This window comes from Canis aureus, chromosome 5 (genome assembly GCF_053574225.1).
Source record: "Canis aureus isolate CA01 chromosome 5, VMU_Caureus_v.1.0, whole genome shotgun sequence".
NCBI lineage: Eukaryota > Metazoa > Chordata > Mammalia > Carnivora > Canidae > Canis > Canis aureus.
The window spans coordinates 77508633-77531701 of record NC_135615.1 but is presented as its reverse complement, the minus strand read 5'-3'; the positions used below and the strand labels follow the sequence as shown (position 1 = coordinate 77531701).

The window sequence follows — 23069 nt, the reverse complement described above, 5'->3', positions numbered from 1 at the left end:
GTCCTGCCCCAGCCCCCTAGTTTGACAGGGGTGGGAAGTGGAGCCCAGAGAGGGAACGTGTCTGCCCAAGGCCGCACAGCGAGTCAAGGGGAAAACTCCTGCCAGAAGCTCCCAAGTCCGGAGCAGCAGGACCTTCCCAGGTTTGGGAGAGGCCGAGGCCACTCCCCTTTGCCTGGCACTGCTGGCACGTTAATAAAAAATCACAAAGAAACGCCAAAGCAGGGTTAGGAAATTGCAGCATATTTTGAATTTTACATTTAAATCACAATACCACGTAATTATGCCAGTTGCAAGATAATTACAGGTTTTATAAAAAATATTAATTCCTAATGCACTGCAGGCAGAGAGGTTTGGGGACGGGATGCCAGGCGTAAGCCGCACAAGGAGAGATTTTTCTCACTCCTGTGGGTGGGTCTCCGTGACTGTCTGTGTGACCTCCTTGGGGAGAAGCAGCACAGGTCTGACACCGAGCCCCTGCACAAATGGCAGGCCCAGGCCGGCGGTCCTGCCTCAGGCCCCATCCCCACCCCTCGTTGGGTGGGTAGCCTGAGAGTGGGGGGTACTGGGGGCCAAGCAGGAGCCAGAACGGAGTGGGGTGCCTTTCTGGGCTGCATGAGTTGTCCTCTCAAAGCTGTGGCTCCCCTGTGCTCCCCAGGTGGGACACCCTGAGGACCGTGGGTGCCACCCCGCCCCCCCCCCACCTTCTCCATCGGGCACTTGTCTCCGAACAAACAGCAAGGAGGGAGGGCCGGGCTCTGGGGTCCCGGCTTGTTCAGCCCAGACCCACTGCCTTCCTGCCAGCAAAAGGAGGGGATCCAGAGCCCGAGGCCCGCAGCAGGGGTCGGCCCACGGCGATGGCCACCCTCCCAGCCTGCAGGCCCCCTCCCTGCTGCTCTTGCCCTCACAGCTGTCCTCAGAAGTGGCCAGGAAGCACCTGGTTTTACGGAGAAGACAGTGGGGTGCAGGGGAAGGGATCGGGCCAGTCACAGGGCTCTGGGAGACCTTCTGGAGACTGCCCTCGGGCCTCAGAGACCCACTGAGGAGCGTCAGGGCCGTGGGGAGCCGGCCAGTCTACCAGTGGCAAACTGGGGAGCCCGGAGAGCTGAAGTGAGTGGCCCAGGGGCTCGCTGTTAGGAGTGGTTGACTGGGGCCCAGACCTCCCAGCTCCCCGACCAGAGTGCTCCCCTCGTGACACTGTGCCAGACCCGTGACCTGTCCCCACACTGGCCGCAGCACCCCTACCCCCACCCCCCACCCCAGGCCGGGGACCGGCCTCTCGGAGCGTCACCCAGGGGAGCAGCAGCCCCAGCCTGAGGTCCCGGTTGCCATCCTTCCCGTCACCTGGGCGCAGAATGCAAACCACCCTCGGAGGCCCTAATCATTTTTCTATAAATATCAGAGAGTCTCGTTTCGGAGGGGGCGCGTGAGCGACGAGCTCCTTTGCCTTCCTGACTGTGTTTAAAATCTGATTTAGAATTAATTTCCTTTGGTCATCCACCGGCAGACACCTTATTTGTCAAATCTCAGGCTCTTGGCGGGGGAGAGGGGAGAGGTGGTGGGGCCGCAGGCAGCTGCCGGCCTGACGGGCGGCCCGGGCAAGGTGCCCTCGCAGGGACAGCGGCCCCGCCTGGCGCTGGGCCCACACGCCGGCCACGCGGGCTCCGGAAGCGCCCCGGGTCGGCGGGCAGGGCCGGGCCCCGGCCCAGAGCTGCTCCATCTGTCTCAGCCATTAATTCCCGGCTCTGCCTCCAGGTCTCCGGGCTCCCCGAGGCCTGGTGATTAGTATTCTTATTAAAGATTATTTTATTTTCATTGCGCGGATTAATCTGGCTTGGACACGTTATAGCCATATGGGTATTAGCAGAGCGTGAGAACCGCCCACTGGCGAGCAGCAGAACGGCCGGGCCATCTCTGAGCCCTGGACGCGGGTTGGGACGCTGGGTGGGGGGAAGGCCCAGGCCCCAGAGGCTCCCCGACGTCCCGCGTCCTCTCTGCCGGACAGGGGTGTTAACGCCAGCCGCGTAGCCTTGCGGTGAGGGCCAGGCACCGTCCTGGGGTGAATCCCCGTGTACTCACTCTCACAGCGGCCTCACAGCAGCCCGAGGAGGTGGTGCTCTTACTACCCCCAGTTTACAGATGAGGAAACTGAGGCCCAGCCACCTGCCCAGCGTCCCTTAGCCTAGGTGGAGGGGTTGGACCAGAAGGGGGGGTGCGGGCAGCCTGCTCCCGACTTTCTGCTCTTAATTGACAAGAGCAACATGAACTCAGTGACCGGTGGGGGACTCGGGGACCGCAGGCCGTCGTGCTGTGAATCACACCAGGGTGTTGCCGCACCTTTTCTGTGCCTCTCACTGCTCAGCTCCCTAAGAGCCGGACCAGCTCTTGCTTATCTCAGCTCCAGAGTAGCCGCTCAGTAAATTGGGGTGAGGGAATAAATGGGGGGCAGAGGAGCGAGCGGTCCCGGAAATGCTAATCGACGTGGATCTGCTCATTACCCGGAGGGTCCCGCTCATTCAGCTCAACGATGGGTTGCACCGGTATTTGCTGATGAGGTGCGAAGCCGGCTCCCGCTGCCCGGTTCCTGGGCCTGGAGGAAGGCTCTGCGGCTGTGCCCCAGGACCGGGTCTCAGGGGGGCTCTAGGAGGAGGGGGAGGAGGGGAGATCACAGTGTGCCAGCCAGGGTTCCTACGGCCTCCGCTCCCAGCTCCGTGTAGGCCCAAGGCCTCTTGGGGTCTCTCCAGCGGAAAGGGAAGGAGCCCAAACCGGAGGCACATTTTCTCAGCCCTTGAAACCACAGGCCCCGTCCGGCTCCACAGCCTCAGTCTGTGAAGCAAACGTAAGGGCAGTGGCATTCCTCCCGGCGTCAGGTGTTCTCTCGAGCTTGGAGAATTTTACAAATTAACTTGATTTTCGCTGCTCTAATGAGGAGGTACAATTTAAAAAATGACATGACGACTTTTCAAGCGAAGCTCCTCTCAAGCGCCACGTTTTCCAGATTGAGACTCGGTGGCTAGACATCCCGGCGAACTTCCCGGTGGTCGCTGTTGCAAAGGAGGTCAGGTCCGCGGTGCAGCGGGGAGCTGCCTGGCCCATGGCACTGGTCCTGAACTCCCCGGGGTCTCCCTTTGCCCAGAGCAGATAATGACGGGATTGGCTCACTTGGAAAACTCCTACGGGCTCTGGCAACTTCTGCTCTGAACCAGACAGTAGGAAGGCTGAGATGAAGGAGGCAGCCTTGCAGCTAATGCACAGGGAGCTGCCCACAAGCCCCCTCTGGTTTAGGAGAGTCGGACGTACAGATAAACAAGTACATTATAGGTGGTGCTACTGAGCAGAGATTGCAGAACTAGGGCAGGGAGCGGTGGCTTCTGTGCACCTGTGTGTGTGTGTCTGTGTGTGTGTGTGTGTGTGTACACGTGGAGGTGTGCAGAAAGGCTTCATTCGGAGGGACAGTTAAAACGAATCTTGAAAGAGTTTGACAGGTTGACAAAAGCGCCAGGCCATCCCGGGAAGCAGGCGCAGCACGTGCAAAGGCCCTGAGGCAGGAAACACTACTGGATGTGGGGGATGGCCAGTCCTTCAGTTCGGCCTGTGGATGGGGAGGGAGGGGTGACACTGGAGAAGGGCTTTGAATGCCAGGTGCTGTTGTTCAGGCCATGGGGAGCCCATGAGGGTTTGAACTGCCAGTGACCAGGCCGGGTGTCCTTTCAGGGAGTTCCTCAATCTAGAATATTTCCATTTCCTGCATGGCTGACTTGTTCTTACTCTTTAGACAAGGACTGAGTATCATTTCCTCCTCCGGGAAGGTAGCTCCTCCCACCATTTACCCTTCGCCGCATCACCTGCTTTATTTCCTTCCTGGCCCTGAGCACAGCCTCCGTCACTGCGGGTGTCTCCCCCTCAAAGAGGCTGGCTCCGTGGGGGCAGATGCGTGTTGATCCTGTTCGTGGCTGTGTCAGTGCCGGGTGCTCGTAAATACTGGCTGAACGGGTGGGCCGGCAGGTGGCGGCTGGGACTGCGCAGCAAGGCCGGGTCGTCCAGGTGGGAGATGAGGAGAGGGTCACCCACAGGACAGGGCAGGTGACAGTGACCCAGGCTCTGGGAGGGGCGAGAGCCTGCGATTCCCAGGTAGCCCCTGTTGCTTGGGGGGCTTGTAAGACAGAGTCCGGGGCCCCGCGCCTGGCGCTTCTCACGAGGCGGCTGTGGCGGGGCCTGGAATCCGCACTTTTACTGGGGTCTTACCACCTGTCTCTTCTCCAGCCACATTCCCACCCGCCCCGTTCCCTTCCAGCTGTCGTTCCTCCCCGAGTCAGAACCCTCGGATGCTCAGCCTCGTGACCCGCACATCCGAGGCAGTGGCTCACTCGGGGACCGGTGTCCTGTGAGGGACAGATTCGGGCAGGGGACAGGCCTGGGTCGGAAGGGGCCACTGGAGGAGACGCAGCCCTGGGCTGAGGAGGCTCTGTCCTGTGCCGATGTCAGGGTGGGACTCGGGAATCAGGGTCCCGGCCTCAGCTCTGCCCCCGACTAGCTGTGCAGCCCTGGGGAAGTCCCAGGCCCTCTCTGTGCGTCAGTCCCTCCATCCCCAATGAAGGTCTGCGCCCGTGCCCCTTGGGAGATCCCCCTGGAAGCCTTGGGTCAGAGTGGGAGCCGTCCCGGGGCCTGCCGGGGGGCCCGGCTGGCTCACCTGAAGCCGCCTTGTCCTCCGCAGCCTGTGAGCTGGGCTTCTACAAGTCGGCCCCTGGGGACCAGCTCTGCGCCCGCTGCCCCCTGCACAGCCACTCTGCAGCCCCTGCTGCCCAGGCCTGCCGCTGTGACCTCAGCTACTACCGCGCAGCCCTGGACCCGCCATCCGCAGCCTGCACCCGTGAGTACCACCCTGAGCCCCAGAATCCGGGAGACTAGGGCCAGGCCAGGACCCCGGGCTCCCAGGGCTCCAGGGAGCCAGTGCTCCACGGGCGAGGCAGGGACAGGGGGCTCTCTTGGGCCAGGGGCCGGTCTAGGGTGGGAGGAGGTGACTCTGACTCTTCACTGGTGGCCTCGACCTCTCGGGGGTCCCTACCACCTCTCCAGGGAAGTCTTTCCTTCCCTCCTTCTGTCTTTCCTCTCTGCCTCGAGGGCAGACGAGAGGTGGCTTTGGTCATCTTCTGACCCTACAGTGATACCGATGTCCTGGGAGCCGGGGTGGGCCAGCCAGGGGGTTCCCATGAAGGGAAGGAATGTCGGAGGAGCCCCCGCTCGCTGTCATCCCTCCTGGACTGGTCAGAGCTGCCGTAGCGTGTGTAGGGTGTGTGCGTGAGTGTGTATCTGGGATACGTGTGGCTGCCTGCTTGGATGATGGCACGCGTGTGTCTGATTCTGTGTGTGCCCTGGGGTGCCTGCCGTGATCGACACTGTGCGTGTCTGTGTCGGCAGCGGAGCGGCTGCTATGGAAGATGCCTGCGGAGAGTGTGTGTGCTCGGGGGGGGGGGGTGGGGAGCGTCAGAGTCCTGCCCATGTACGGAGAGGGTTCTTGGAGGTGTGTGTGCACATCTGGGTCGGTCCCTGGCGGGGACTCCCAAGTCCCCATAGAGCTTGAAGGAATGTGCCTTGTGAGTTCAGTGCGTGCACACCTGGCCCTGCAGAGGAGGCGCGTGTGCCCAGAGAGGGTGTGCTTGCGTGTGCTCATGCCCGGGGTACTGAGGGGACTCCGAGGGACTCTGGCACCGAGCCTGCAGGGCTGCGTGACTGTCTCGGCGTTCTGCTGACGGCTGGCGGGGTTCCTTGGTTGCCTCCCCTCCTGGCCTGAAGGGGCCTCTCACGCCCCCATCCCAGCTGGGATCCCCGCAGCCAGCTCAGCGCCCCCCGCCCCCCATTTGCCAGCCCTGGTCTCTTGTGGAGGGTGAGGGGCACTTCACACAGTTCTGACTGGTTTTGCTCCCTAATCTATCCCAGCCTCAGTCCCCAATCTCCCTGTCCCCCCCCACCCCCCATCTCCATCACACCCAGCCCCCAGGCTCCCTGTCCGTGGCAAGTGAGAGGGTCACAGAGTCTCACACACACACAGTCTCCCTCCCCCCTTCCACCCTTCTGCCCAGACCCTTGCATTTTCCCCTGGGCAATGACCTGCCGGGGCAGAAAGGATGGCCGAGTGACGTGGTGACGACCGTGGGCTCCGTGGCGAGGTGAGCCCAGGTCTAGGTCATGGGCACCTGCACTCAGCTAGCCAGACTCCAGTTTGTCTCCAAATCCACAATTCTGTTCCCTGGGGTTCTAGAAGTCTTAAGACTACAAAAGACTGGGCTTTTAGTATTCCATACCTTTCAGATTCAGTGATTCTCTATGATTCTGAGATTCCACTCTTCTATTTTCTTAAGATCTAAGAGTCCCTGCCTGGGATGCCGAGAACTGGCATTCTGAGCCCCAGGGGTCCACGCGGCAACCCCTCAAGCCCTTCAGACTCAAATGCCCACCCCCAGGAGCCTGCCCCAGCCCCCAGGCCCCACTTCTGCAAAATCTCCGAGCTGCCCGGACTCCCGTGGGAGCGGGGTGGGCACACCCTGCCTCGGAGACCCCGCCGGCCTTCCTGGCGCCTCCACGCGCTCCACGGCGGGGTCAGGGATCTGTACGGTAAATCCAGCCAGGGGTTAAGGAGAGGAGTGCAGAATGCAAATGGCAGGGGCATTTCATGCCCAGGGGGGCTGCTGTGGGCACCCCAGGGTTGTCAGGGTCTCCCCCCAGCTCTGGATGGAAATTTCGGGAAACAAACCCAGGATCCCTATGGTCCGACCGTGGGATGGTAGGGGGCAGGGATTTCGCTTTCTGTACACAGACCTGACACTGTGGTCCAGTCTGACGCCGCCTTTGCCCTCCGGGAGCTTCCAGAGGCTGGAGGGGGTGTGGCCTTATCCTGGGGGACCTTGGGTATCATGGGGGACTCCCAGCCCCTCCCTGGTCTGACGGGGGGAGACCGGACCAGGCCGGGTAAACGCCCTCCACTGCCGCCTGTCATTCTGTACTCCCCAGGGCCACCCTCAGCACCGGTGAATCTCATCTCCAGCGTCAACGGGACATCTGTGACCCTGGAATGGGCCCCTCCCCTGGATCCGGGCGGCCGCAGCGACATCACCTACAACGCCGTGTGCCGCCGCTGCCCTTGGGCGTTGGGCCACTGCGAGACGTGCGGGAGTGGCACCCGCTTCGTGCCCCAGCAGACGAGCCTGGTGCGGGCCAGTCTGATGGTGGCCAACCTGCTGGCCCACATGAACTACTCCTTCTGGATCGAGGCCGTCAACGGTGTGTCTGACCTGAGCCCCGAGCCCCGCCGGGCCGCCGTGGTCAACATCACCACGAACCAGGCAGGTAGGCGGAGATGCTCCGTCCCCCAGCTTCCCTGAACCCCGGCCCTCACCGGATCGGAGAGGGCTGCTCCGGACTCGCTGTGGCACTCTGGGCAAGTGCCTGCCTCCCCCGGCCCTGCCTCCCTCAGCAGGCCTCGGAGCTCCAGGCCCTGCACGCCCTTAGAAAGGTAGCACATGCCCTGTAGGTGGGAGGAATCCACCAAGGTCAGAGACAGGCCAGCGTGGTGTTCGGAGGCTCCAGAACTTTCTCTCTGCCTCCATTCCTTCCCTGGTGCAGTGGGAATAATAGTACCTGCCTCGGGTACTATTGTGAGGCTTAAGTGAGAGAAATGAAAATGCTTAGCCCAGCACCTGGCCCAAGGTACATGCTCAATAAATGTCATTAAGAAACAAAATCACTCTGATTATCATTTTCCAGAACACCTGCCACTGCTGCCCCTGGGATGGATTTGGTTGCGCTGGTTTGAACAACAGCATTTATCTCTGTGTTCCTAGCCAGTTGGTGGGCTGCATTCAGCCCCGGAGCCCCTCCCTTTCCAAATTCTGGTGGCCCCCCCCACCCCCTCAGGTGACGGCCGACCCAAGAGCCCACCCACGGCAGCTGCCCCATCAGCAGCCACCCCAGCACACTTCTGGGACCGCTGTGGCCCCCACCCAGTCTCTTCCCGACACCACGCAGGCCTGGCCCAACAGAAACTATTCTCACCATGTCGCCGAGGAGGAGACCAAGGCTCTGTGTCACCACGTAGGAAGCAGCAGTCAGAATCCGAACCCCGGTCCGTCTCGCGCCCAAGTGAAACAGGCCCCCCGACTGTGAGCCCAGGCACCCCCTCCCTGATGCCAGGGCTTCATCCGCTCGAGGGGCTCTCATCGGACCAGCGTTTTGAGGCACCCACAGAATGCCCGGCCCTGTCCTTGGGGGCTGGTGACGCGGCGGGTGGGGGGGTGGGGACTAGGCTTGCGTGTCCTGTGCGTGGGCCCCTGCCCTTGCCCGCTGGTCTCTAGGGAGACTGGGGTGGGGGGCTGGCCGGCCGGGGTGCAGGCTGGAGTCCAGAACCCAGCAGCATTTCTGACGCCATCGGTTTGCTGCATCATGGACAGGAAAGCCCTCCCGTGGAGCCGCGCTCCCTTCCAGCCACCACACCGTCTCTCTTCACAGCCCTTCCCGCGAGAGACGTCTGCGCGGCCCTCCTGGGTCCTCTCTCTGTGGGCCTCCTCGCGCAGCTCTAGTCAGGCCTCTGGCCCCACCTGTCCCCTGAAGCTCAGTGTCCCCACCTGGCCACACTCAGCGGGGACTTCTCTCCCTGTTCTTCTCCCCCCACCCCACGGAACACTTGTGTCCTGCCCCCATGCCCCCCACACCCCCCATGTCTGTCCACCTCTCTGTCCTGCCCTTCTCCGTCTCCCCCAGGCGTTCTTCTCGAAACAACCCCGGAAGGCTAGAGGACCCCGGGCTTGCCCTGGACCCTCCTCTCCTCCCTGCTTACCCTGGGCCATCTTTTCTGAGTGTCCTTATCAGGGCCTTATCACAGCTTGGGGTTCTACCCTCATGTGCTGACATTTGTCACCCGCACAGATGTCTCCCCTGAGGACCAGGTGCCCACTCCCACGCCCACAGCACCCACAGCCCCACACCTCCCATGGGCCCCCCATCTCGGGACACGGCACCACTGTTCATGGGGTCCCCTGAGCCCCAAACCCCGATGTCCCCCTGACCCTCCCTCCCTGTCTCTGTACCACGTCCACCCACCGGGCCTCCCTTCAGGTGACCACCTCCACCTCAGCCTCCTTCCAGCCCGTCTCTCTTAGCTCAGGCGCCATCACACAATGCCATAGGTTGGGGGCTTAAACCCCCAAAATGTACTGATCACGGTTCTTGAGGCCGGAGGTCCAAGACGAGAGGGCTGGCCAGTGGTCTCTAGTGAGAACCCTCTTCCTGGCGTCTGGATGGCTGCCTCTCGCTCTGTCCTCACAAGGCAGAGAGAGAGAGAGAGAGAGAGAAGTCTCATCTCTTCCAATAAAGACACTAATCCCATCGCGAGGGCCTCTCCTGCATGACCCCATCTGATCGTCTCCCTAAGGCCCTAACTACAAATAGCATCAAGTTGGGGCTTAGGGCCTCTATATATGAATTTGGGGCTGGGGACACAGTTCAGTGCACAGCACGTCAGCCTCCCCATCACGTGTTGTCCGGGCAGCAGCAGGAGCCCGCGCCCCCGCCCCACGACGGCTTCTCACAGCACATCCTGAGTGGGCTTTGAAAGGGTGAGGTCCGGTGAGCCCTTTACCAGCTTCAGCCTGAGCTCAGATCCCGTTCGGAGCCTCCCCGGGCCAGGCTGGGGGCACCTATGCCACCCACCCCGCCCCCTCTCCGGGTGTCCTGGCTCCCTTCCTTGCAGCCACACCGGCCTCCCGTCCACCGGTCCCTCTTCCAGCACACTAAGCCCTTCCCGGCTTGGCCTTACGACTCCTGCAGAGTGGCAGCTCCTCTCTGCCTCTCTGTTCGGTGGCTGGTTCCTTCAGTCCTGGGTTCCACTGCCATCCCCGCTTAGGGGAGGCCCACCCTGACCACCCCCCACCCCTGCCCCAGCTAAAATGACCCGGATCCCCCGGCCCCCTGGGCATACCAGGTGCCCTCCATCACACGAAGCGCCTTCTTTCTGTCCCTCATGGTGCTTTTTTTCCCCCAATTTTTCAAAGATTTTTACGTATTTATACATGAGAGACACACAGAGAGAGGCAGAGACACAGGCAGAGGGAGAAGCAGGCTCCCCGCAGGGAGCCCAGTGTGGGACTCCATCCCCGGACCCCGGGATCATGACCCGAGTCAAAGGCAGACGCTCAATCCCCGAGCCACCCAGGTGCCCCCCTTTACGGTGCTTAAACAACCTGTGATTCTCCATCATTTGCCTTCTTACTTTCTCTCTATAGATCATAAGCCCCTAGTGGACCACAAGGCATGTGGAAGGCATTCAGGAAATCCTAGGGGGTGCCTGAGGCAGACAACAGCCCTGAGCAAATGGGTGAGGCCTGGCCTCACTGACTGCTTGCCCCCCCCTTCCCTTCCCTGCCCCCTCCCCCTTTTCCCCTCAACTCCTTTCCCTTCCCCCTCCCTTCTCCCTCCCCCTTTTTCTTCCTCTGCTCCAGAGCCCTCTCCTCTCCGGAGCCCCTCTGGTGCCCTCACCCTGTTTCCTCCCCATCTCTGCCCCCTTCTGTGTCTGCTCCCCTCACACAGCACCTCTTGGCTTGGAAGTTCTTTGTTTTTTAAGAGGCGCCCACATATTGCTGGTGCTGGTGTGTGTTCCTCCCCACAAGGTCTTACCTGGTCTGCACCTCCTCCTGGCAGGGTGTTGCCAGCTTCCCTTCCTGGATAGGGAAACTGTCACCCTGGACACTGGCAGTCCCAGCCAGCAGAAGGCGGGGCTGTGAACCCAGGCCTGATTCCCAGGCTGATGGGGGGCCCTGTACCACACACCCTCCAACTTAACTCTGGACTGACTTCTGAATCTTCATGGCAGAGTCACCCAGCAGTGTTATGGGCACCTGCCATGTGTGGTCCCCGCCTTCAGGGAGCGCCAGGTGTGCGGGGGACACAGGGTGTCCAGATAGGAGGCAAGAGCTGGGGGCGTGGGGTGGAGAGTCAGCCTGGCTGCGGCCCCCTGTACCTGGCACTTCCCAGCAGACTCACCTGGGGAGGGGGGTAGCTGCACTCCGTCACCGAGTGAGGGATGAGAGGTGACCTAGTGTGACAGGGGGACAGGGGCGGGCTAGGAAGGCTCCGATGGGCGTGGCTCACGGCCTTTCCCAGAGTCCCCGAGTGTCAGAGCTGCTGCAGTCGTACCCTCCAAACCCAGGCAGTGAGGACAGGTTCCTTCCCTTCTTCCCCTCTCCTTCCTCCTCCTCAGGCACTCCTGAGAGCCTGTGTGGCCCCAGGCCCTGGGCTGGGGGTGGGGGTGGGAGACGTGGAGATAGAGACATCTAGTGGTGGGGCCCTGGGTGGTGGGACCCCAGGGCGAGCAAGAGTTTTCTGCTTGTTGGGCTGGTGGGGCTCCAGCAAGCTTCCGGGGGATGAGAGGAGGAGGAGGCATGAGCTGGGGTAGTCAGGCCTCCTCTGGGTCGAGCCGGGCCCAGCATCCTAGACCAGAGCCAGGCTGTGCCGACCCCATGGGGCCAATCAGAGCCGCAGCTGACTTACTAGAAGGATTGGAGGGTGCTGGCTCTCCTGGGATGGGGGCAGGACAGTTGGCAAGGTGAGCATGGCCCAAGCCAGGATCCCTGGGACAGAGGCCAGTCATCACCCACCCACCCATCTGACCGAGGCTGGCCTCCCTCCCCTAGCCCCGTCCCAGGTGGTGGTGATCCGCCAGGAGCGGGCGGGGCAGACCAGCGTGTCCCTGCTGTGGCAGGAGCCAGAGCAGCCCAACGGCATCATCCTGGAGTATGAGATCAAGTACTACGAGAAGGTACCAGCAGGGCAGGGGGAACGGGGAGGGGAACCAGGCGGGAGGACCCTCGGCTGACCACGCTTGTCATGGGCAGGACAAGGAGATGCAGAGCTACTCCACCCTCAAGGCTGTCACCACCAGGGCCACCGTCTCGGGCCTCAAGCCGGGCACCCGCTACATGTTCCAGGTCCGCGCCCGCACTTCCGCAGGCTGCGGCCGCTTCAGCCAGGCCATGGAGGTGGAGACCGGGAAACCCCGTGAGTGCCGGGAGCGGGGAGGCAGGGAGCTGGGCCAGGCCCGGCGCCGGGGCCGTGGCGGTCAGAGGAAGGGAATGTGCCGAGCTGGTGCCTGTGCTGGATTGGCATTTTTACAGGTGAAAAACCAAGGCTCAGAGAAGCCGAGCGGCTTGCCCAAGGTGACCGGGCTAGTGACAGCGCACCCACCACGGGCTTTCACTGAGTAGCAGTGTGACTGGCGGGCGTCACGGTGCCCTTGCCCTCGTAATCATCCCCGAGACCCTCTAATGAGTCGCCGTTATCCACATCCCCATTTCACAGATGGGGAAAGTGAGGATCAGACCCATAAAGTGAATTGCCCAGGTCACCCAGCAAAGCAGGATTTGAACCTGGTCAGTCTGGGGGACAAACTTTGTGCCCCTTCCCCAGCATCATCCTAACCCCCAGCCTCCAGAACAGAGGTTCTCACAGTGTGGTCTGGGGCAGCAGCACCTGGGAGGTGTTGGAAATGCTGATTCTCAGGCCTCACCCCAGACCTGAATCGGAAACTCTGGGGTGGGGGCCAACAATTCAGGTTTTATCAAGCCCTCAGGGTGATTCTGAGACACATTCAAGCTTGGGGGTGCCCTGCCCCCGTCTCCAGCTGCTCGGGGTCTTCTCTGTGCTCTTTACTGGGGGGGCCCCTCCAGGGGGTGGTGTAGGATAGAAAGGTTCAAGGCCAAGTTGATGCCCCTCTTCAACCGATGTGTGTGTCCAGCGCTCTGAGGCCTGATACCACGTTGAGACTGCCCGGCTCGGAATCCTGCCCGGCCCAGTCTCATTTAGTGTGGGGCCTGGAGCGAGCTCCCGGAGGTCTCTGAGCCTCAGTGTTCTTGTCTGAAAACTGAAGACAATCCTGGGGTCTCCCTGGGACTGGGACAGGAACACGCACCTCTCAGCACATTCTCAGCTTTGTTGCTGTTTGAGTAACAGGCGGGACAGGCCTATGACGGGTGGGAGACGCAGGCTCAGAGAAGCCTAGAGATTCTCCACGGCCCCGCAGTCCCAGGAAGTGCTGGTGCCAGGTGGGAAGCCAGGAGGCCCCGGCCCCCCGCAGGGTGTTGAAGGGGAGGCTTAGGAGAAGGGAGGGTGAGGGCAGAGGAGGAGCCGGCCTGTGACCTGACCCTTGGCTGAGTCAGAGGCACCAGATCCCTGGGCCTGAGCGGCCGGTCCCCCCACCCTGCTTTCCTCCCCCAGGGCCCCGCTACGACACCCGGACCATTGTCTGGATCTGCCTGACGCTCATCACGGGCCTGGTCGTGCTTCTGCTCCTGCTCATCTGCAAAAAGAGGTGGGTGGTCCTGGTCCCCGGCCACCCGAGCCCCTCCTCTGGGGCACTGTGTCTCCAGCCTGTCCCAAGCCCCACCAGCTGGTGGTCCCCTTGCGCCTGGGGCTGGATTCACCTCCAAGAATACCTGTTCTTCCCTTCCTCGCGGAACACTTGTGTCCTGTCCCCCACACCCCCCATGTCTGTCCACCTGTCTGCCCTGCCCTTCTCCGTCTCCACCAGGCATTCTTCTCGAAACAACCCTGGAAGGCTGGAGGACCCCGGGCTTGCCCTGGACCCTCCTCTCCTCCCTGCTCACCAGGGCCATCTTTTCTGAGTGTCCTTATCAGGGCGGCTTGGGGTTCCATGTGCTGACATTTGTCACCCGCACAGACGTCTCTCCTGAGGACCAGGTGCCCACTCCCACACCCACAGCACCCCCAGCCCCGCACCTCTCAGGACATGGTGGGCCCCCCTTCTCGGGACACAGCACCACTGTTCATGGGGTCCCCTGAGCCCCAAACCCCGGTGTCCCCCTGACCCTCCCTATCTCTGTACCACATCCACCCACCTGCCAGTCCCACCGGGCCTCCCTTAGGTGACCACCTCCACCTCATTTAATCTGTGATGCGGAAATTCCGGTCTCACTTTGCAGGTGAGCTAGTTGGGGATCAGAGAGGTTAGGCGTCTTCCGCCAAGTAGATGTCAGAACTGGGACAGGGACCCAGGTCTGTGAAAACTAAAGTGGTCATTCTCTCTCCCAGTCCATCCCAGAGGGAGGTGGAGATAGGACACTGGGCCTGGTGTGGGCTTAGGATCCCAGACAGCAAGGGCTGGAAGTATCGTCCTATACATGGAGACACAGGCCCAGGGAAGGGAGGGAGCTTGCCAAGGTCCCACGGTGTCATAGATACCAGAGGCCTCGTCCCCACCCCCTCACCAAGGGTGGTTTCATGTAAAAAGGGGGCTTATAATGTGGAGACTGCTGTGCAGGCCAAAGGTGTCACCATCAGGCTGGGGTGAGGGCCTGAGGGCGGAGACTCCCCTCTGCAGGGGCAGGAGCTGTGGTGGCAGGAGCTGTCCCTAAAGGGAAAGGAGCTCGAGGGGCAGAGTCCTGATTTGTCCCCAAACGGGATCAGGGCTGAGGCCAGGGCCGTCTTCCACAGGCACTGTGGCTACAGCAAGGCCTTCCAGGACTCGGACGAGGAGAAGATGCAGTATCAGAACGGGCAGGGTGAGTGCGGGCGCCAGGCACGTGGGGCAGGGAAGAGGAGGTCACGGTGGGAGCCAGCGCGGCTCTGGGGGTGCCCCGGAAAGATGAGAGCCCCAGAGAGAGACAGCAGGATGTCAGAGACCCGGGACCTCAGAGGCCAAGTGCTGTTCACCTTTGTTGGGCGTGCAGACCCCACAAGGATGCTGGAATCCCTCTGCCCAGGGGCATGCACAGATGTGTGCACTCACACACGATCTTGGATACAATTGTGGAGGGAGGGGGTGTCGTATACTCTTGGCTAAGAACCCGTGCTACAGAGAGCTTGTTCAGGACCCTGCAGAGACCCCAGGAGACGAGGCAAAGAGGAGGAAGCCTACCTCCACACCTCACTTTTGTGCCGTGGTGGACGTTAGTATCGATTCTGGTACCGATTCTCATTGAGCTGAGTACAGCCTCCGAATCCTTCTTAACACAGTTTTCTGGAGAACTGCTTTCAGTCAAGGTTGGCGTGTGTGATTGCAACATTTTTACCCCTGAGCAATTTAGAAAGACCCTAAAGACTCTAGAAGTGACCCCAAAAAACAACGGATACGTTCAGAACTCACTGGAGACCCCCGAAACCCCCAGAGACCCCATAGCTCCTCCGTAGAGACCCTGTTTTCACTCAATAAGCACTTATCGGGCACCTACTGTTTGCCACCTACAACCTGAGCTTCCGAGGGATGCTCCTTACTGCCCGCCCCCCACCCAGCCCTATCCCAGGCCCCTGCAATGCTGCAGGGAAAGTCTCCTGCACCCCACTGATGATCCTTCTCTCCTGGGCCCTCAGCACCCCCACCCGTCTTCCTGCCCCTGCACCACCCCCCGGGGAAGATCCCAGAGCCCCAGTTCTATGCAGAGCCCCACAACTACGAGGAGCCAGGCCGGGCGGGCCGCGGTTTCACTCGGGAGATTGAAGCCTCCAGGATCCACATTGAGAAAATTATCGGCTCTGGTGAGCCTTGGGGGCTGTGAAGGGGGGTGCCCGGGGGAGGGGCCCCAGGGCAGAGGGGGAGGGGAGTCACTGCGCACAGGGGTGCAGGGGATGCAGGAGGGCGCTGGGGTCCCAGTGCAGAGAGGAGGGTCCCACAGCCCTCCCCTGCCCGCCCTGCTCGGGCTCTGCAGGGGAGTCCGGGGAAGTCTGCTACGGGCGGCTGCGGGTGCCGGGGCAGCGGGACGTGCCCGTGGCCATCAAGGCCCTCAAAGCCGGCTACACGGAGCGACAGCGGCGGGACTTCCTGAGTGAGGCGTCCATCATGGGGCAGTTTGACCACCCCAATATCATCCGCCTCGAGGGCGTCGTCACCCGCGGTACGTGCCACCCGAGGGCAGCCTCACCCTGCAGGAGCCCTCCTGCCCGGGCCAGAAGTCTGGGTCCACCCCTGGGCCACCGTGCTCTGCCCCTACCCTGCCCCTGCACCCCCCCGGTTCAGGTCCCCCGATGACTTAGTTGGGGAGGGGGCCCAGAGCCCGGGACCCCAGTGGGAACCCTGGGCTCCCCAAAGCCCTCAGTGCCGGCCAGCCCACGGGAGGGGGCGTGTTCCTGGGGTCTTCCATTAGCAGACCTGCTCCCCCCACCAAGAGCCACCCCCTCCCCTTGCCCCTCCCCAGGCCGCCTGGCAATGATCGTGACCGAGTACATGGAGAACGGCTCTCTGGACGCCTTCCTGAGGGTGCGTGCCCACCCCGCCTTCCACGTGGGCCCGGCGGAGGGAAGCTCATTCTGGGTGTTGGGAGAGATGTGAGGTCCCCAAACACCCACAGAGTTCGGGCCCAGTGGACCTGGGGAAGGGGAGTGAGGTACAGGGACGGGTCTCAAGGGTCAGCCCATCCGATTGCCTTTCAGCCCCGCAGCACATGAAGGTCCCTCCGCTGCTCGGGCTGCTCTGCTCCGCACACGGGCGGAGAGGGGGGCCTCCCTGGAGACCCAGGGCCCCAGCCAGCCGGGCGGCATGGTGGGGGGGTGGAAATCACTGGACTCCCAGCCCCTGCCCTTCCGTTTATCTGCTGGGTGTTCGGGCGCGGGGCTTCACCTCTCTGGGCCTCCGTTTCTCCTTCTGCAAAATGGGTGAGGAGTCATCACAACCCCACCTCCCTCTCAGGGTCGCTATGAGCGTAAATGAGACCGTGAGAAGGACCTGAAACAGGAACATGCTTCATAAGCAGTGAAGATACTTTGCAAGCTGCGCAGAGCCTTTCTGAAGCCGAGCCATGTCCCCCTACAGACTCACGACGGGCAGTTCACCATCATGCAGCTGGTGGGCATGCTCAGAGGCGTGGGGGCCGGCATGCGCTACCTCTCGGACCTGGGCTACGTCCACCGGGACCTGGCCGCCCGCAACGTCCTGGTTGACAGCAACCTGGTGTGCAAGGTGTCCGACTTCGGGCTCTCCCGGGTGCTGGAGGACGACCCTGATGCGGCCTACACCACCACGGTGCGTAGTCCCACCCGCCTCCAGGCCCGGGAGGGGCAGGGCGGCTCAGGAGGTCTCCCCCACGCGGAGCTAAGTGAGGTTGGAAATGTCGGGATTGCCTTCCACCCGGTCCTACCTCTCTTCTCTGCATCTCGGCTCCCCCTCTGGGAAGTGGGAGCCCCCTTTCCCGCCTTTCCTGTATCTCTGGGTGGCCTGGGGAGACACACTGGGGCTGTCTCTCACTCTCCCCACTGTCACTCGCTCTCCGGGAGACTTTGGGAGAGTTGGGGTCTCTCTGATTCACAAATCCACTCCACATGTGTCTGTAAGGATTGGCTAAAAAGTGGTGTTTTCAGAACATGCTCCGTAGAGAGGCGGGCTCCTCCAGAGGATCCTTGGGGGCTGCCGTCAAGGCAGGAGGCTGAGTGGAGGGGCTCGGGCCCCCCACCCTGCCTCAGTGAGAACCTTCCCTCTGGGGTCTCACCTGCCGAGCATCCGAAGGAACAACTTTTCACTTAGAGAAGGGATTTTGTGACACAAGCAAGAACAAGAAGGAAAGGAAGGAAGGGCAGCTGGGACAACGAGCAAGCCGTGCTCCGCGGGCTTCGTCCCTCGCAGGGGCACCAGCCCGTCCCTGGCTCTTAACTGAGCACCTACTATGTTTCAGGCGCACCACGCGCTTCCTTTGCTCAGTCTTCGGAACAGCTGAGGGTGGGTGTCCGCGGGCGGAACAGGTGCTCCAGGAAGGCGGAGGCCGCGTCTCGGCCCCTGGGCTGCCCCGACCCGGTGCTCGGCTCCCTGCCTCGGGCTGCGGAGGGGCGCCCAGCACCCCCGTGTGTCTTGCAGGGAGGCAAGATCCCCATCCGCTGGACCGCCCCCGAGGCCATCGCCTTCCGGACCTTCTCCTCGGCCAGCGACGTGTGGAGTTTCGGTGTGGTCATGTGGGAGGTGCTGGCCTACGGGGAGAGGCCCTACTGGAACATGACGAACCGCGACGTGAGTCGGGGACCCTGGCTGGGCAGAGGCGCGGGGGCCGTGGAGGGAGGGACGGCCTCCAGCCCCGCGCTGTGCTCGCCCCACCCCAGGTCATCAGCTCCGTGGAGGAGGGCTACCGCCTGCCCGCGCCCATGGGCTGCCCCCGCGCCCTGCACCAGCTCATGCTCGACTGCTGGCACAAGGACAGGGCTCAGAGACCTCGCTTTTCCCACATTGTCAGTGTCCTCGATGCCCTCATCCGGAGCCCGGAGAGCCTCAGGGCCACCGCCACAGTCAACAGGTGCCTGGCACCCGCCCCAGCTCTGCCCAAGCCCAGCTGCTCTCCCAGTATTTCCCTGGATAAGGCCCAGACTTAGTGTAAGCCCTGACATCCGGACCACACCTAGCCTGGGTCCCAAAGCCCTTTTCCTGGCCCCCGTCCTGCCTGAACCCCTGACGCCTGCCCTGCCCGGGCCCCTGACCCCTGTCCTGCCTGGGCTTTCCTCAGCCCTCTCCTTTCAGACCTGGGGGCTAGCTCCTCAGACCCTTTGCCCACGACTGAGCCTGGGGGGCTGAGCGTGGCTAGTGCCCGGGTCCCTGAGGAAAGCAGGGGCCCTGGCAGGCTACTTACCAAGGGCCTCTGTGCCTCAGGTGCCCGCCCCCTGCCTTTGCCCAGAGCTGCTTTGACCTCCGAGGGGGCGGGGGTGGCGGCGGGGGCCTCACCGTGGGGGACTGGCTGGACTCCATCCGCATGGGCCGCTACCGGGACCACTTTGCTGCCGGCGGCTATTCCTCCCTGGGCATGGTGCTGCGGATGAATGCTCAGTGAGTGCAGGGTCGGGTGGTGCCCGTGGAGACGGGGCAGGGGAGGAGGGCAGGGGACCAGAGGCAGGGCCCCTGAGGAGGTGGGAAGCTCCAGGGGATGGATGTGTCCCCATCTCCATGGTTCCGGGCCTCCCAGGCCAACCTGGTCAGCACCACCCTTCCTTCACAGGGACGTGCGTGCCCTGGGCATCACCCTCATGGGCCACCAGAAGAAGATCCTGGGCAGCATCCAGACCATGAGGGCCCAGCTGACAAGCACCCAGGGGCCCCGCCGGCACCTCTGACCCAAAGCCAGTGGGGCCTGGGTGGCAACTAAACCTGACCCGGGTCACGTCGGCCTTCAGAGGACTTGCAGGGTTGGCCGGGGGTCAGGAGCTCCAAGGTCCCTCCTCTCAGGTGCCAGGGAGGCCAAGAGCTCTGCCGCAGGACCTGGAGTTACCAGGGGTCAGGCTGCCTGGGAAGGGGCGTCTGGTGCCCAGCACTCCTGGGACATCTGCCCCCAGGGCAGACGGGCTGGGGCCTAGTGACACTGAGCCTAAGGGAGACATCACTCACCTGCCTCTGTGTGTGTGTGTGTATGTGTGTGTATGTTCATATGCTGTAGGGGTGTGTTTTCATGAGGTCCTGGGGGCCCCTGTGAACATTTGTGATCACGTGTGTGTGTCCACCCATCAGGCCCAAGCATGGGTGTGTGCTGATGGCGTGCGTGCTTCTCCATCGCGGTCGCGGGCGTGTGTGCGTGACCATGGATGGCACGTCCTGAATGAGGATGTGTGTCACAGGCCCGTGGGCGCAGAACTTGGTGTGACACTGCCCAGCGGATACGGGCCCAGGCCCCAGCACCCATGGGGACTAAGGAGAGGCTCACGCCCACCTCCCCCCACACCTGGAGGCGGGAGTTAGGGGCCACTTTGGAACCGCACCAGCACCAGGCCCACCCTTGTCTCCGCCCGGGTGAGCCCTCCCCCGGCTCTATCTCAGGTCTGAGCCCTCCCTCTAGCAGGTGGGGGGCCGCCTGCAGCCTCCACCTGGCTCCCACCGCTGCTTCAACAGGAAAACAGGGTTCCCGGCCAGCCCCTCTGGCCACCTACTGTGTAGGCATCACTGTAGAGGACACAAGATGCCCTCAGCTGGACTTGGCTGCCGGGTCAGGGGCCAGGGGCCATGACCTTCCCTCTGGGCTCTGATGCCCCCCCGTGGCCCAGGGCTCCTCACTTGGAAGCCCCTCGCCAACCTCTCACTGCCCAGCCCTGGCCTGTGCACCCCCTCAATCCTAAGATCAGGGACCGTGAGATCCCAGCTCTTCAGCCCCATGTCCACCCCTCTCGTACCACCTGGGGAGACCAAAGCCTACAGAGGGGGTATGCCTCGGCCAAGGTCACACAGCAACCAAGCTTCAGAGCCGAGGCCTCCTGCCTCCCAGCCCAGGGCTCCTTACCCCACACACCACCCCACACCGACAGCTGTGGGTGAAGGGGGCTTCGGAAGCTCCCCCATCCCGAGACTGACCCTCCCCTTTACGGCCCACCAGGGTATGTAAATATCTTTTTTCTACCATGCCAGAATATTTTTTCCTCACTCCTGACAATGCAAAAATGGTCTTCAAAGCACATAAAAAGCACCCAGGGTGAGAAAGCACCATCCCAGGGGAAGCTTGGCAGGCAGGGCTCAAGGAACCCCACTGAGCAGGATGCCTTGTGCCCCTGCCGGCCCCAGAGGGAAGGGCGAGCCCAGCTTCCCACCCCCTGCCCAGCCCTCCCCCTAGCCAGCACAGCTGTTCCGCAGAGACACCAGCACTGAGCCCCCCTTCCTCCTGCAATAATTTGGGGAGTCTCAGCCCCGCCTAGGTGCTGCGGCCAGCTCTCTACACCTCTATATATTATATTACTATATAGCCGAGCTGTTCTTCCTTCCTATGGAAGTCGGAAACATGGTCAGGACACGATCCGGGGAGGACCCTGTCTTCCTCCTATCCCCACCCCACTCTCACCCAGTTCCTGGGCTCTGATCCTCACGGTCAAGGTGGACACAGTGGGCCTGGCACTTGCAAAAGTGTGGCCCCTGCCCCAGGCGTGAGGTACCCTTGGGGTCCCAAGGATCTGCTGCTCTGTGGTCTTCATCCTGAGTCTTGAACTTGCCCACAATGAGAATAAATCCTGCCTCATCTTTACCTGTGTCCCCCCTTTTTTTCATCCTGCCAACGTTGACATCACCTGGTAAGAGCAGCCTCATGCTGTGCACCTACTGTATGCATCCCGTACATTTTTTCCTGCTCTGGCCTTCTCATCTCTCCCAGGGGGTAGGATTCATGCACCCATTTTATATACAGGGAGGCTGAGTAGGCCTGAAGCCAAGTTTAGGGGGCGCTGAGCCAGAACCCCAGTTTGTCCAACTCCAAAGCCTGTGCTAGGAAGTCCCCCCATGGGCCCCAAATTCTCTCTGTCAAGATGTGCAGATGGTGCTGAACACTGGAGCACGATTGCTTGCAAGCAGGCATTGCCTTTGCCTCACAGTTTCTTGGAAAAGAAAGACATCCTCTGGAGGAGGAACACATGAGGAAGGAGCATTACATGGGAACAACTTGGGACCAAGGTGTCCATTGAGAGACCTGGGTGCCGCGGGCAGGGAAGGGATGCAAGCCCCCCCTGTAGTGACATCGGGCTGAGGATACAGAAGCAGCAGGAGCCAGGGCAGTGGCATCGGAGGCAGAGCAGAGCCCAACTAGTCCATTTGGAGAAGATGCCCCAGGGGATCCTATTGGTGCACAAGCCAGTGATCTCCAGCGGCTCCACAAGCTGAGGGAAGGAGCTCCATCCTCAAACTGGAAACACTTTCACTGTGTTTCCTTCATTGTCTCACTATTGATCACAGCAGCCCTATCAGGTTGGTGATATTGTCTCCATCTTACTGTTGGGCACAAGCATGCTCAGAGAGGCCGGTGTCCCAACCGGCGGAATGACCACGTAGAGCTAGAACTATGGTTTCTAGCCAGGTGTGTTTCTCCTGAAACTCTACACTCTGCTCCGGGCCTCCTCTCCATGGGACCAGCCATCTCCTATGAGGAAGAACCTGTTACTACACACTTCCTTCCCTAAGGGAAGGAACCACCCGAGCCTATGGTGCACCTACAATGTCCTGGTGACACTGGGGGATACAAAGATGAAGGCAGACCCTTTCAGAAGCTGAAACTTGGTGGAGGTATGGAGTGCACAAAGTGGCTCCCCAGTCAGATGGCTAGGCTAAGCGTCCAGGAAATGGGGCACAGAGAAGGATCAGAGAAGATCAGAGGAGAGAAAGTCTGGAGGGCCTAGGGCTGTCACCAAGGACTTCATGGAGGAGGAAGCATTCAGCTGAGCATTGAAAGATGGGAAAGATTTAGAGGTTCATTTCCCTTGTGTGAGGATGGATGCAGAGAAGAGGAAGAGTAACAGCTAGACAAGAAACCAAAACAAGCATTCATGTCTAGGAGGCCTCGCTATCATAAAGTCAGCTAGTCCCCTCCAATTTAATTTATACATGTGATTCCCAATACAATTTGCAATGGGGTTCTCTCTGCAACTTGACAAGATCATCCCAAAATGCATATGGAATACTAACCCAGAATAACCAAGACAATTTTGAAGAAGAAAGAAGAAGCCAGAGGAAGAAGAAGGGAACCTCATCCTACCAGATGCCAGTAATTACTATAAAGCACCAGATAGTTTTACTTGGTTCTGGGAATAAAGAAAGAGATAAAAAGAACAGAGGATAATAATGCCTAGGGATGGATCCAAATATATATGAGAGTTTGAAACATGACAAGGGGCAAAGGGTGGTCTCGTTAATGGATAATGTTAGGACAACTAAATACCTTCACAGAAAAAAGTAAAATTGGATCCCTCCCCATACCACTCACAAAATAAACTCTGGGATGATTGAGGTTTAAATGTATAAAAGCAGACCATAAAACTTTTCAGAGGAACAAGAAGATAATTTTATGACCTTAGAGCAGAAAATAAGCAAGACACAAAAAAGCACAAATGATTAAGGAAAACCGTGATAAACCTTGTTGCAATAAAGTTGAAAACGTCTACATAGCAAAAAAGAAATAGATTTGTTAGAGCTGTGGCTGGGAGACTATTTGTAGGCTGCATAACCAACCAAAAGAGCATTAGTTTCCAAAAATAAAATTGCTTTAACTTCAAAGAATCAATTTACCAAAACATTCCAAAGCATAGGAAAGTGGGCAAAAGATACCAACAGACAAATGACAGAAGAAGAAGTTTGAATGGGCAAT

General features: G+C 60.8%; 1 protein-coding gene across 1 annotated transcript in view; it reads left to right on the top strand.

The window, feature by feature from the left end:
- The window catches only part of EPHA8 (EPH receptor A8), a 35570-nt gene extending 14607 nt beyond the window's left edge, over positions 1–20963 (top strand). Inside the window, exons 4-17 of the mRNA XM_077899209.1 lie at positions 4712–4867; positions 7006–7341; positions 11679–11803; positions 11880–12042; positions 13258–13351; positions 14494–14561; positions 15370–15534; positions 15705–15890; positions 16191–16252; positions 16805–17014; positions 17840–17989; positions 18079–18269; positions 18620–18793; positions 18963–20963. Of these exons, the coding sequence (XP_077755335.1) occupies positions 4712–4867; positions 7006–7341; positions 11679–11803; positions 11880–12042; positions 13258–13351; positions 14494–14561; positions 15370–15534; positions 15705–15890; positions 16191–16252; positions 16805–17014; positions 17840–17989; positions 18079–18269; positions 18620–18793; positions 18963–19077 (2195 nt within the window). The 3' untranslated portion in view covers positions 19078–20963. The remainder of the gene's footprint in view (positions 1–4711; positions 4868–7005; positions 7342–11678; positions 11804–11879; positions 12043–13257; positions 13352–14493; positions 14562–15369; positions 15535–15704; positions 15891–16190; positions 16253–16804; positions 17015–17839; positions 17990–18078; positions 18270–18619; positions 18794–18962) is intronic.
- Positions 20964–23069: the final 2106 nt, after the last annotated feature.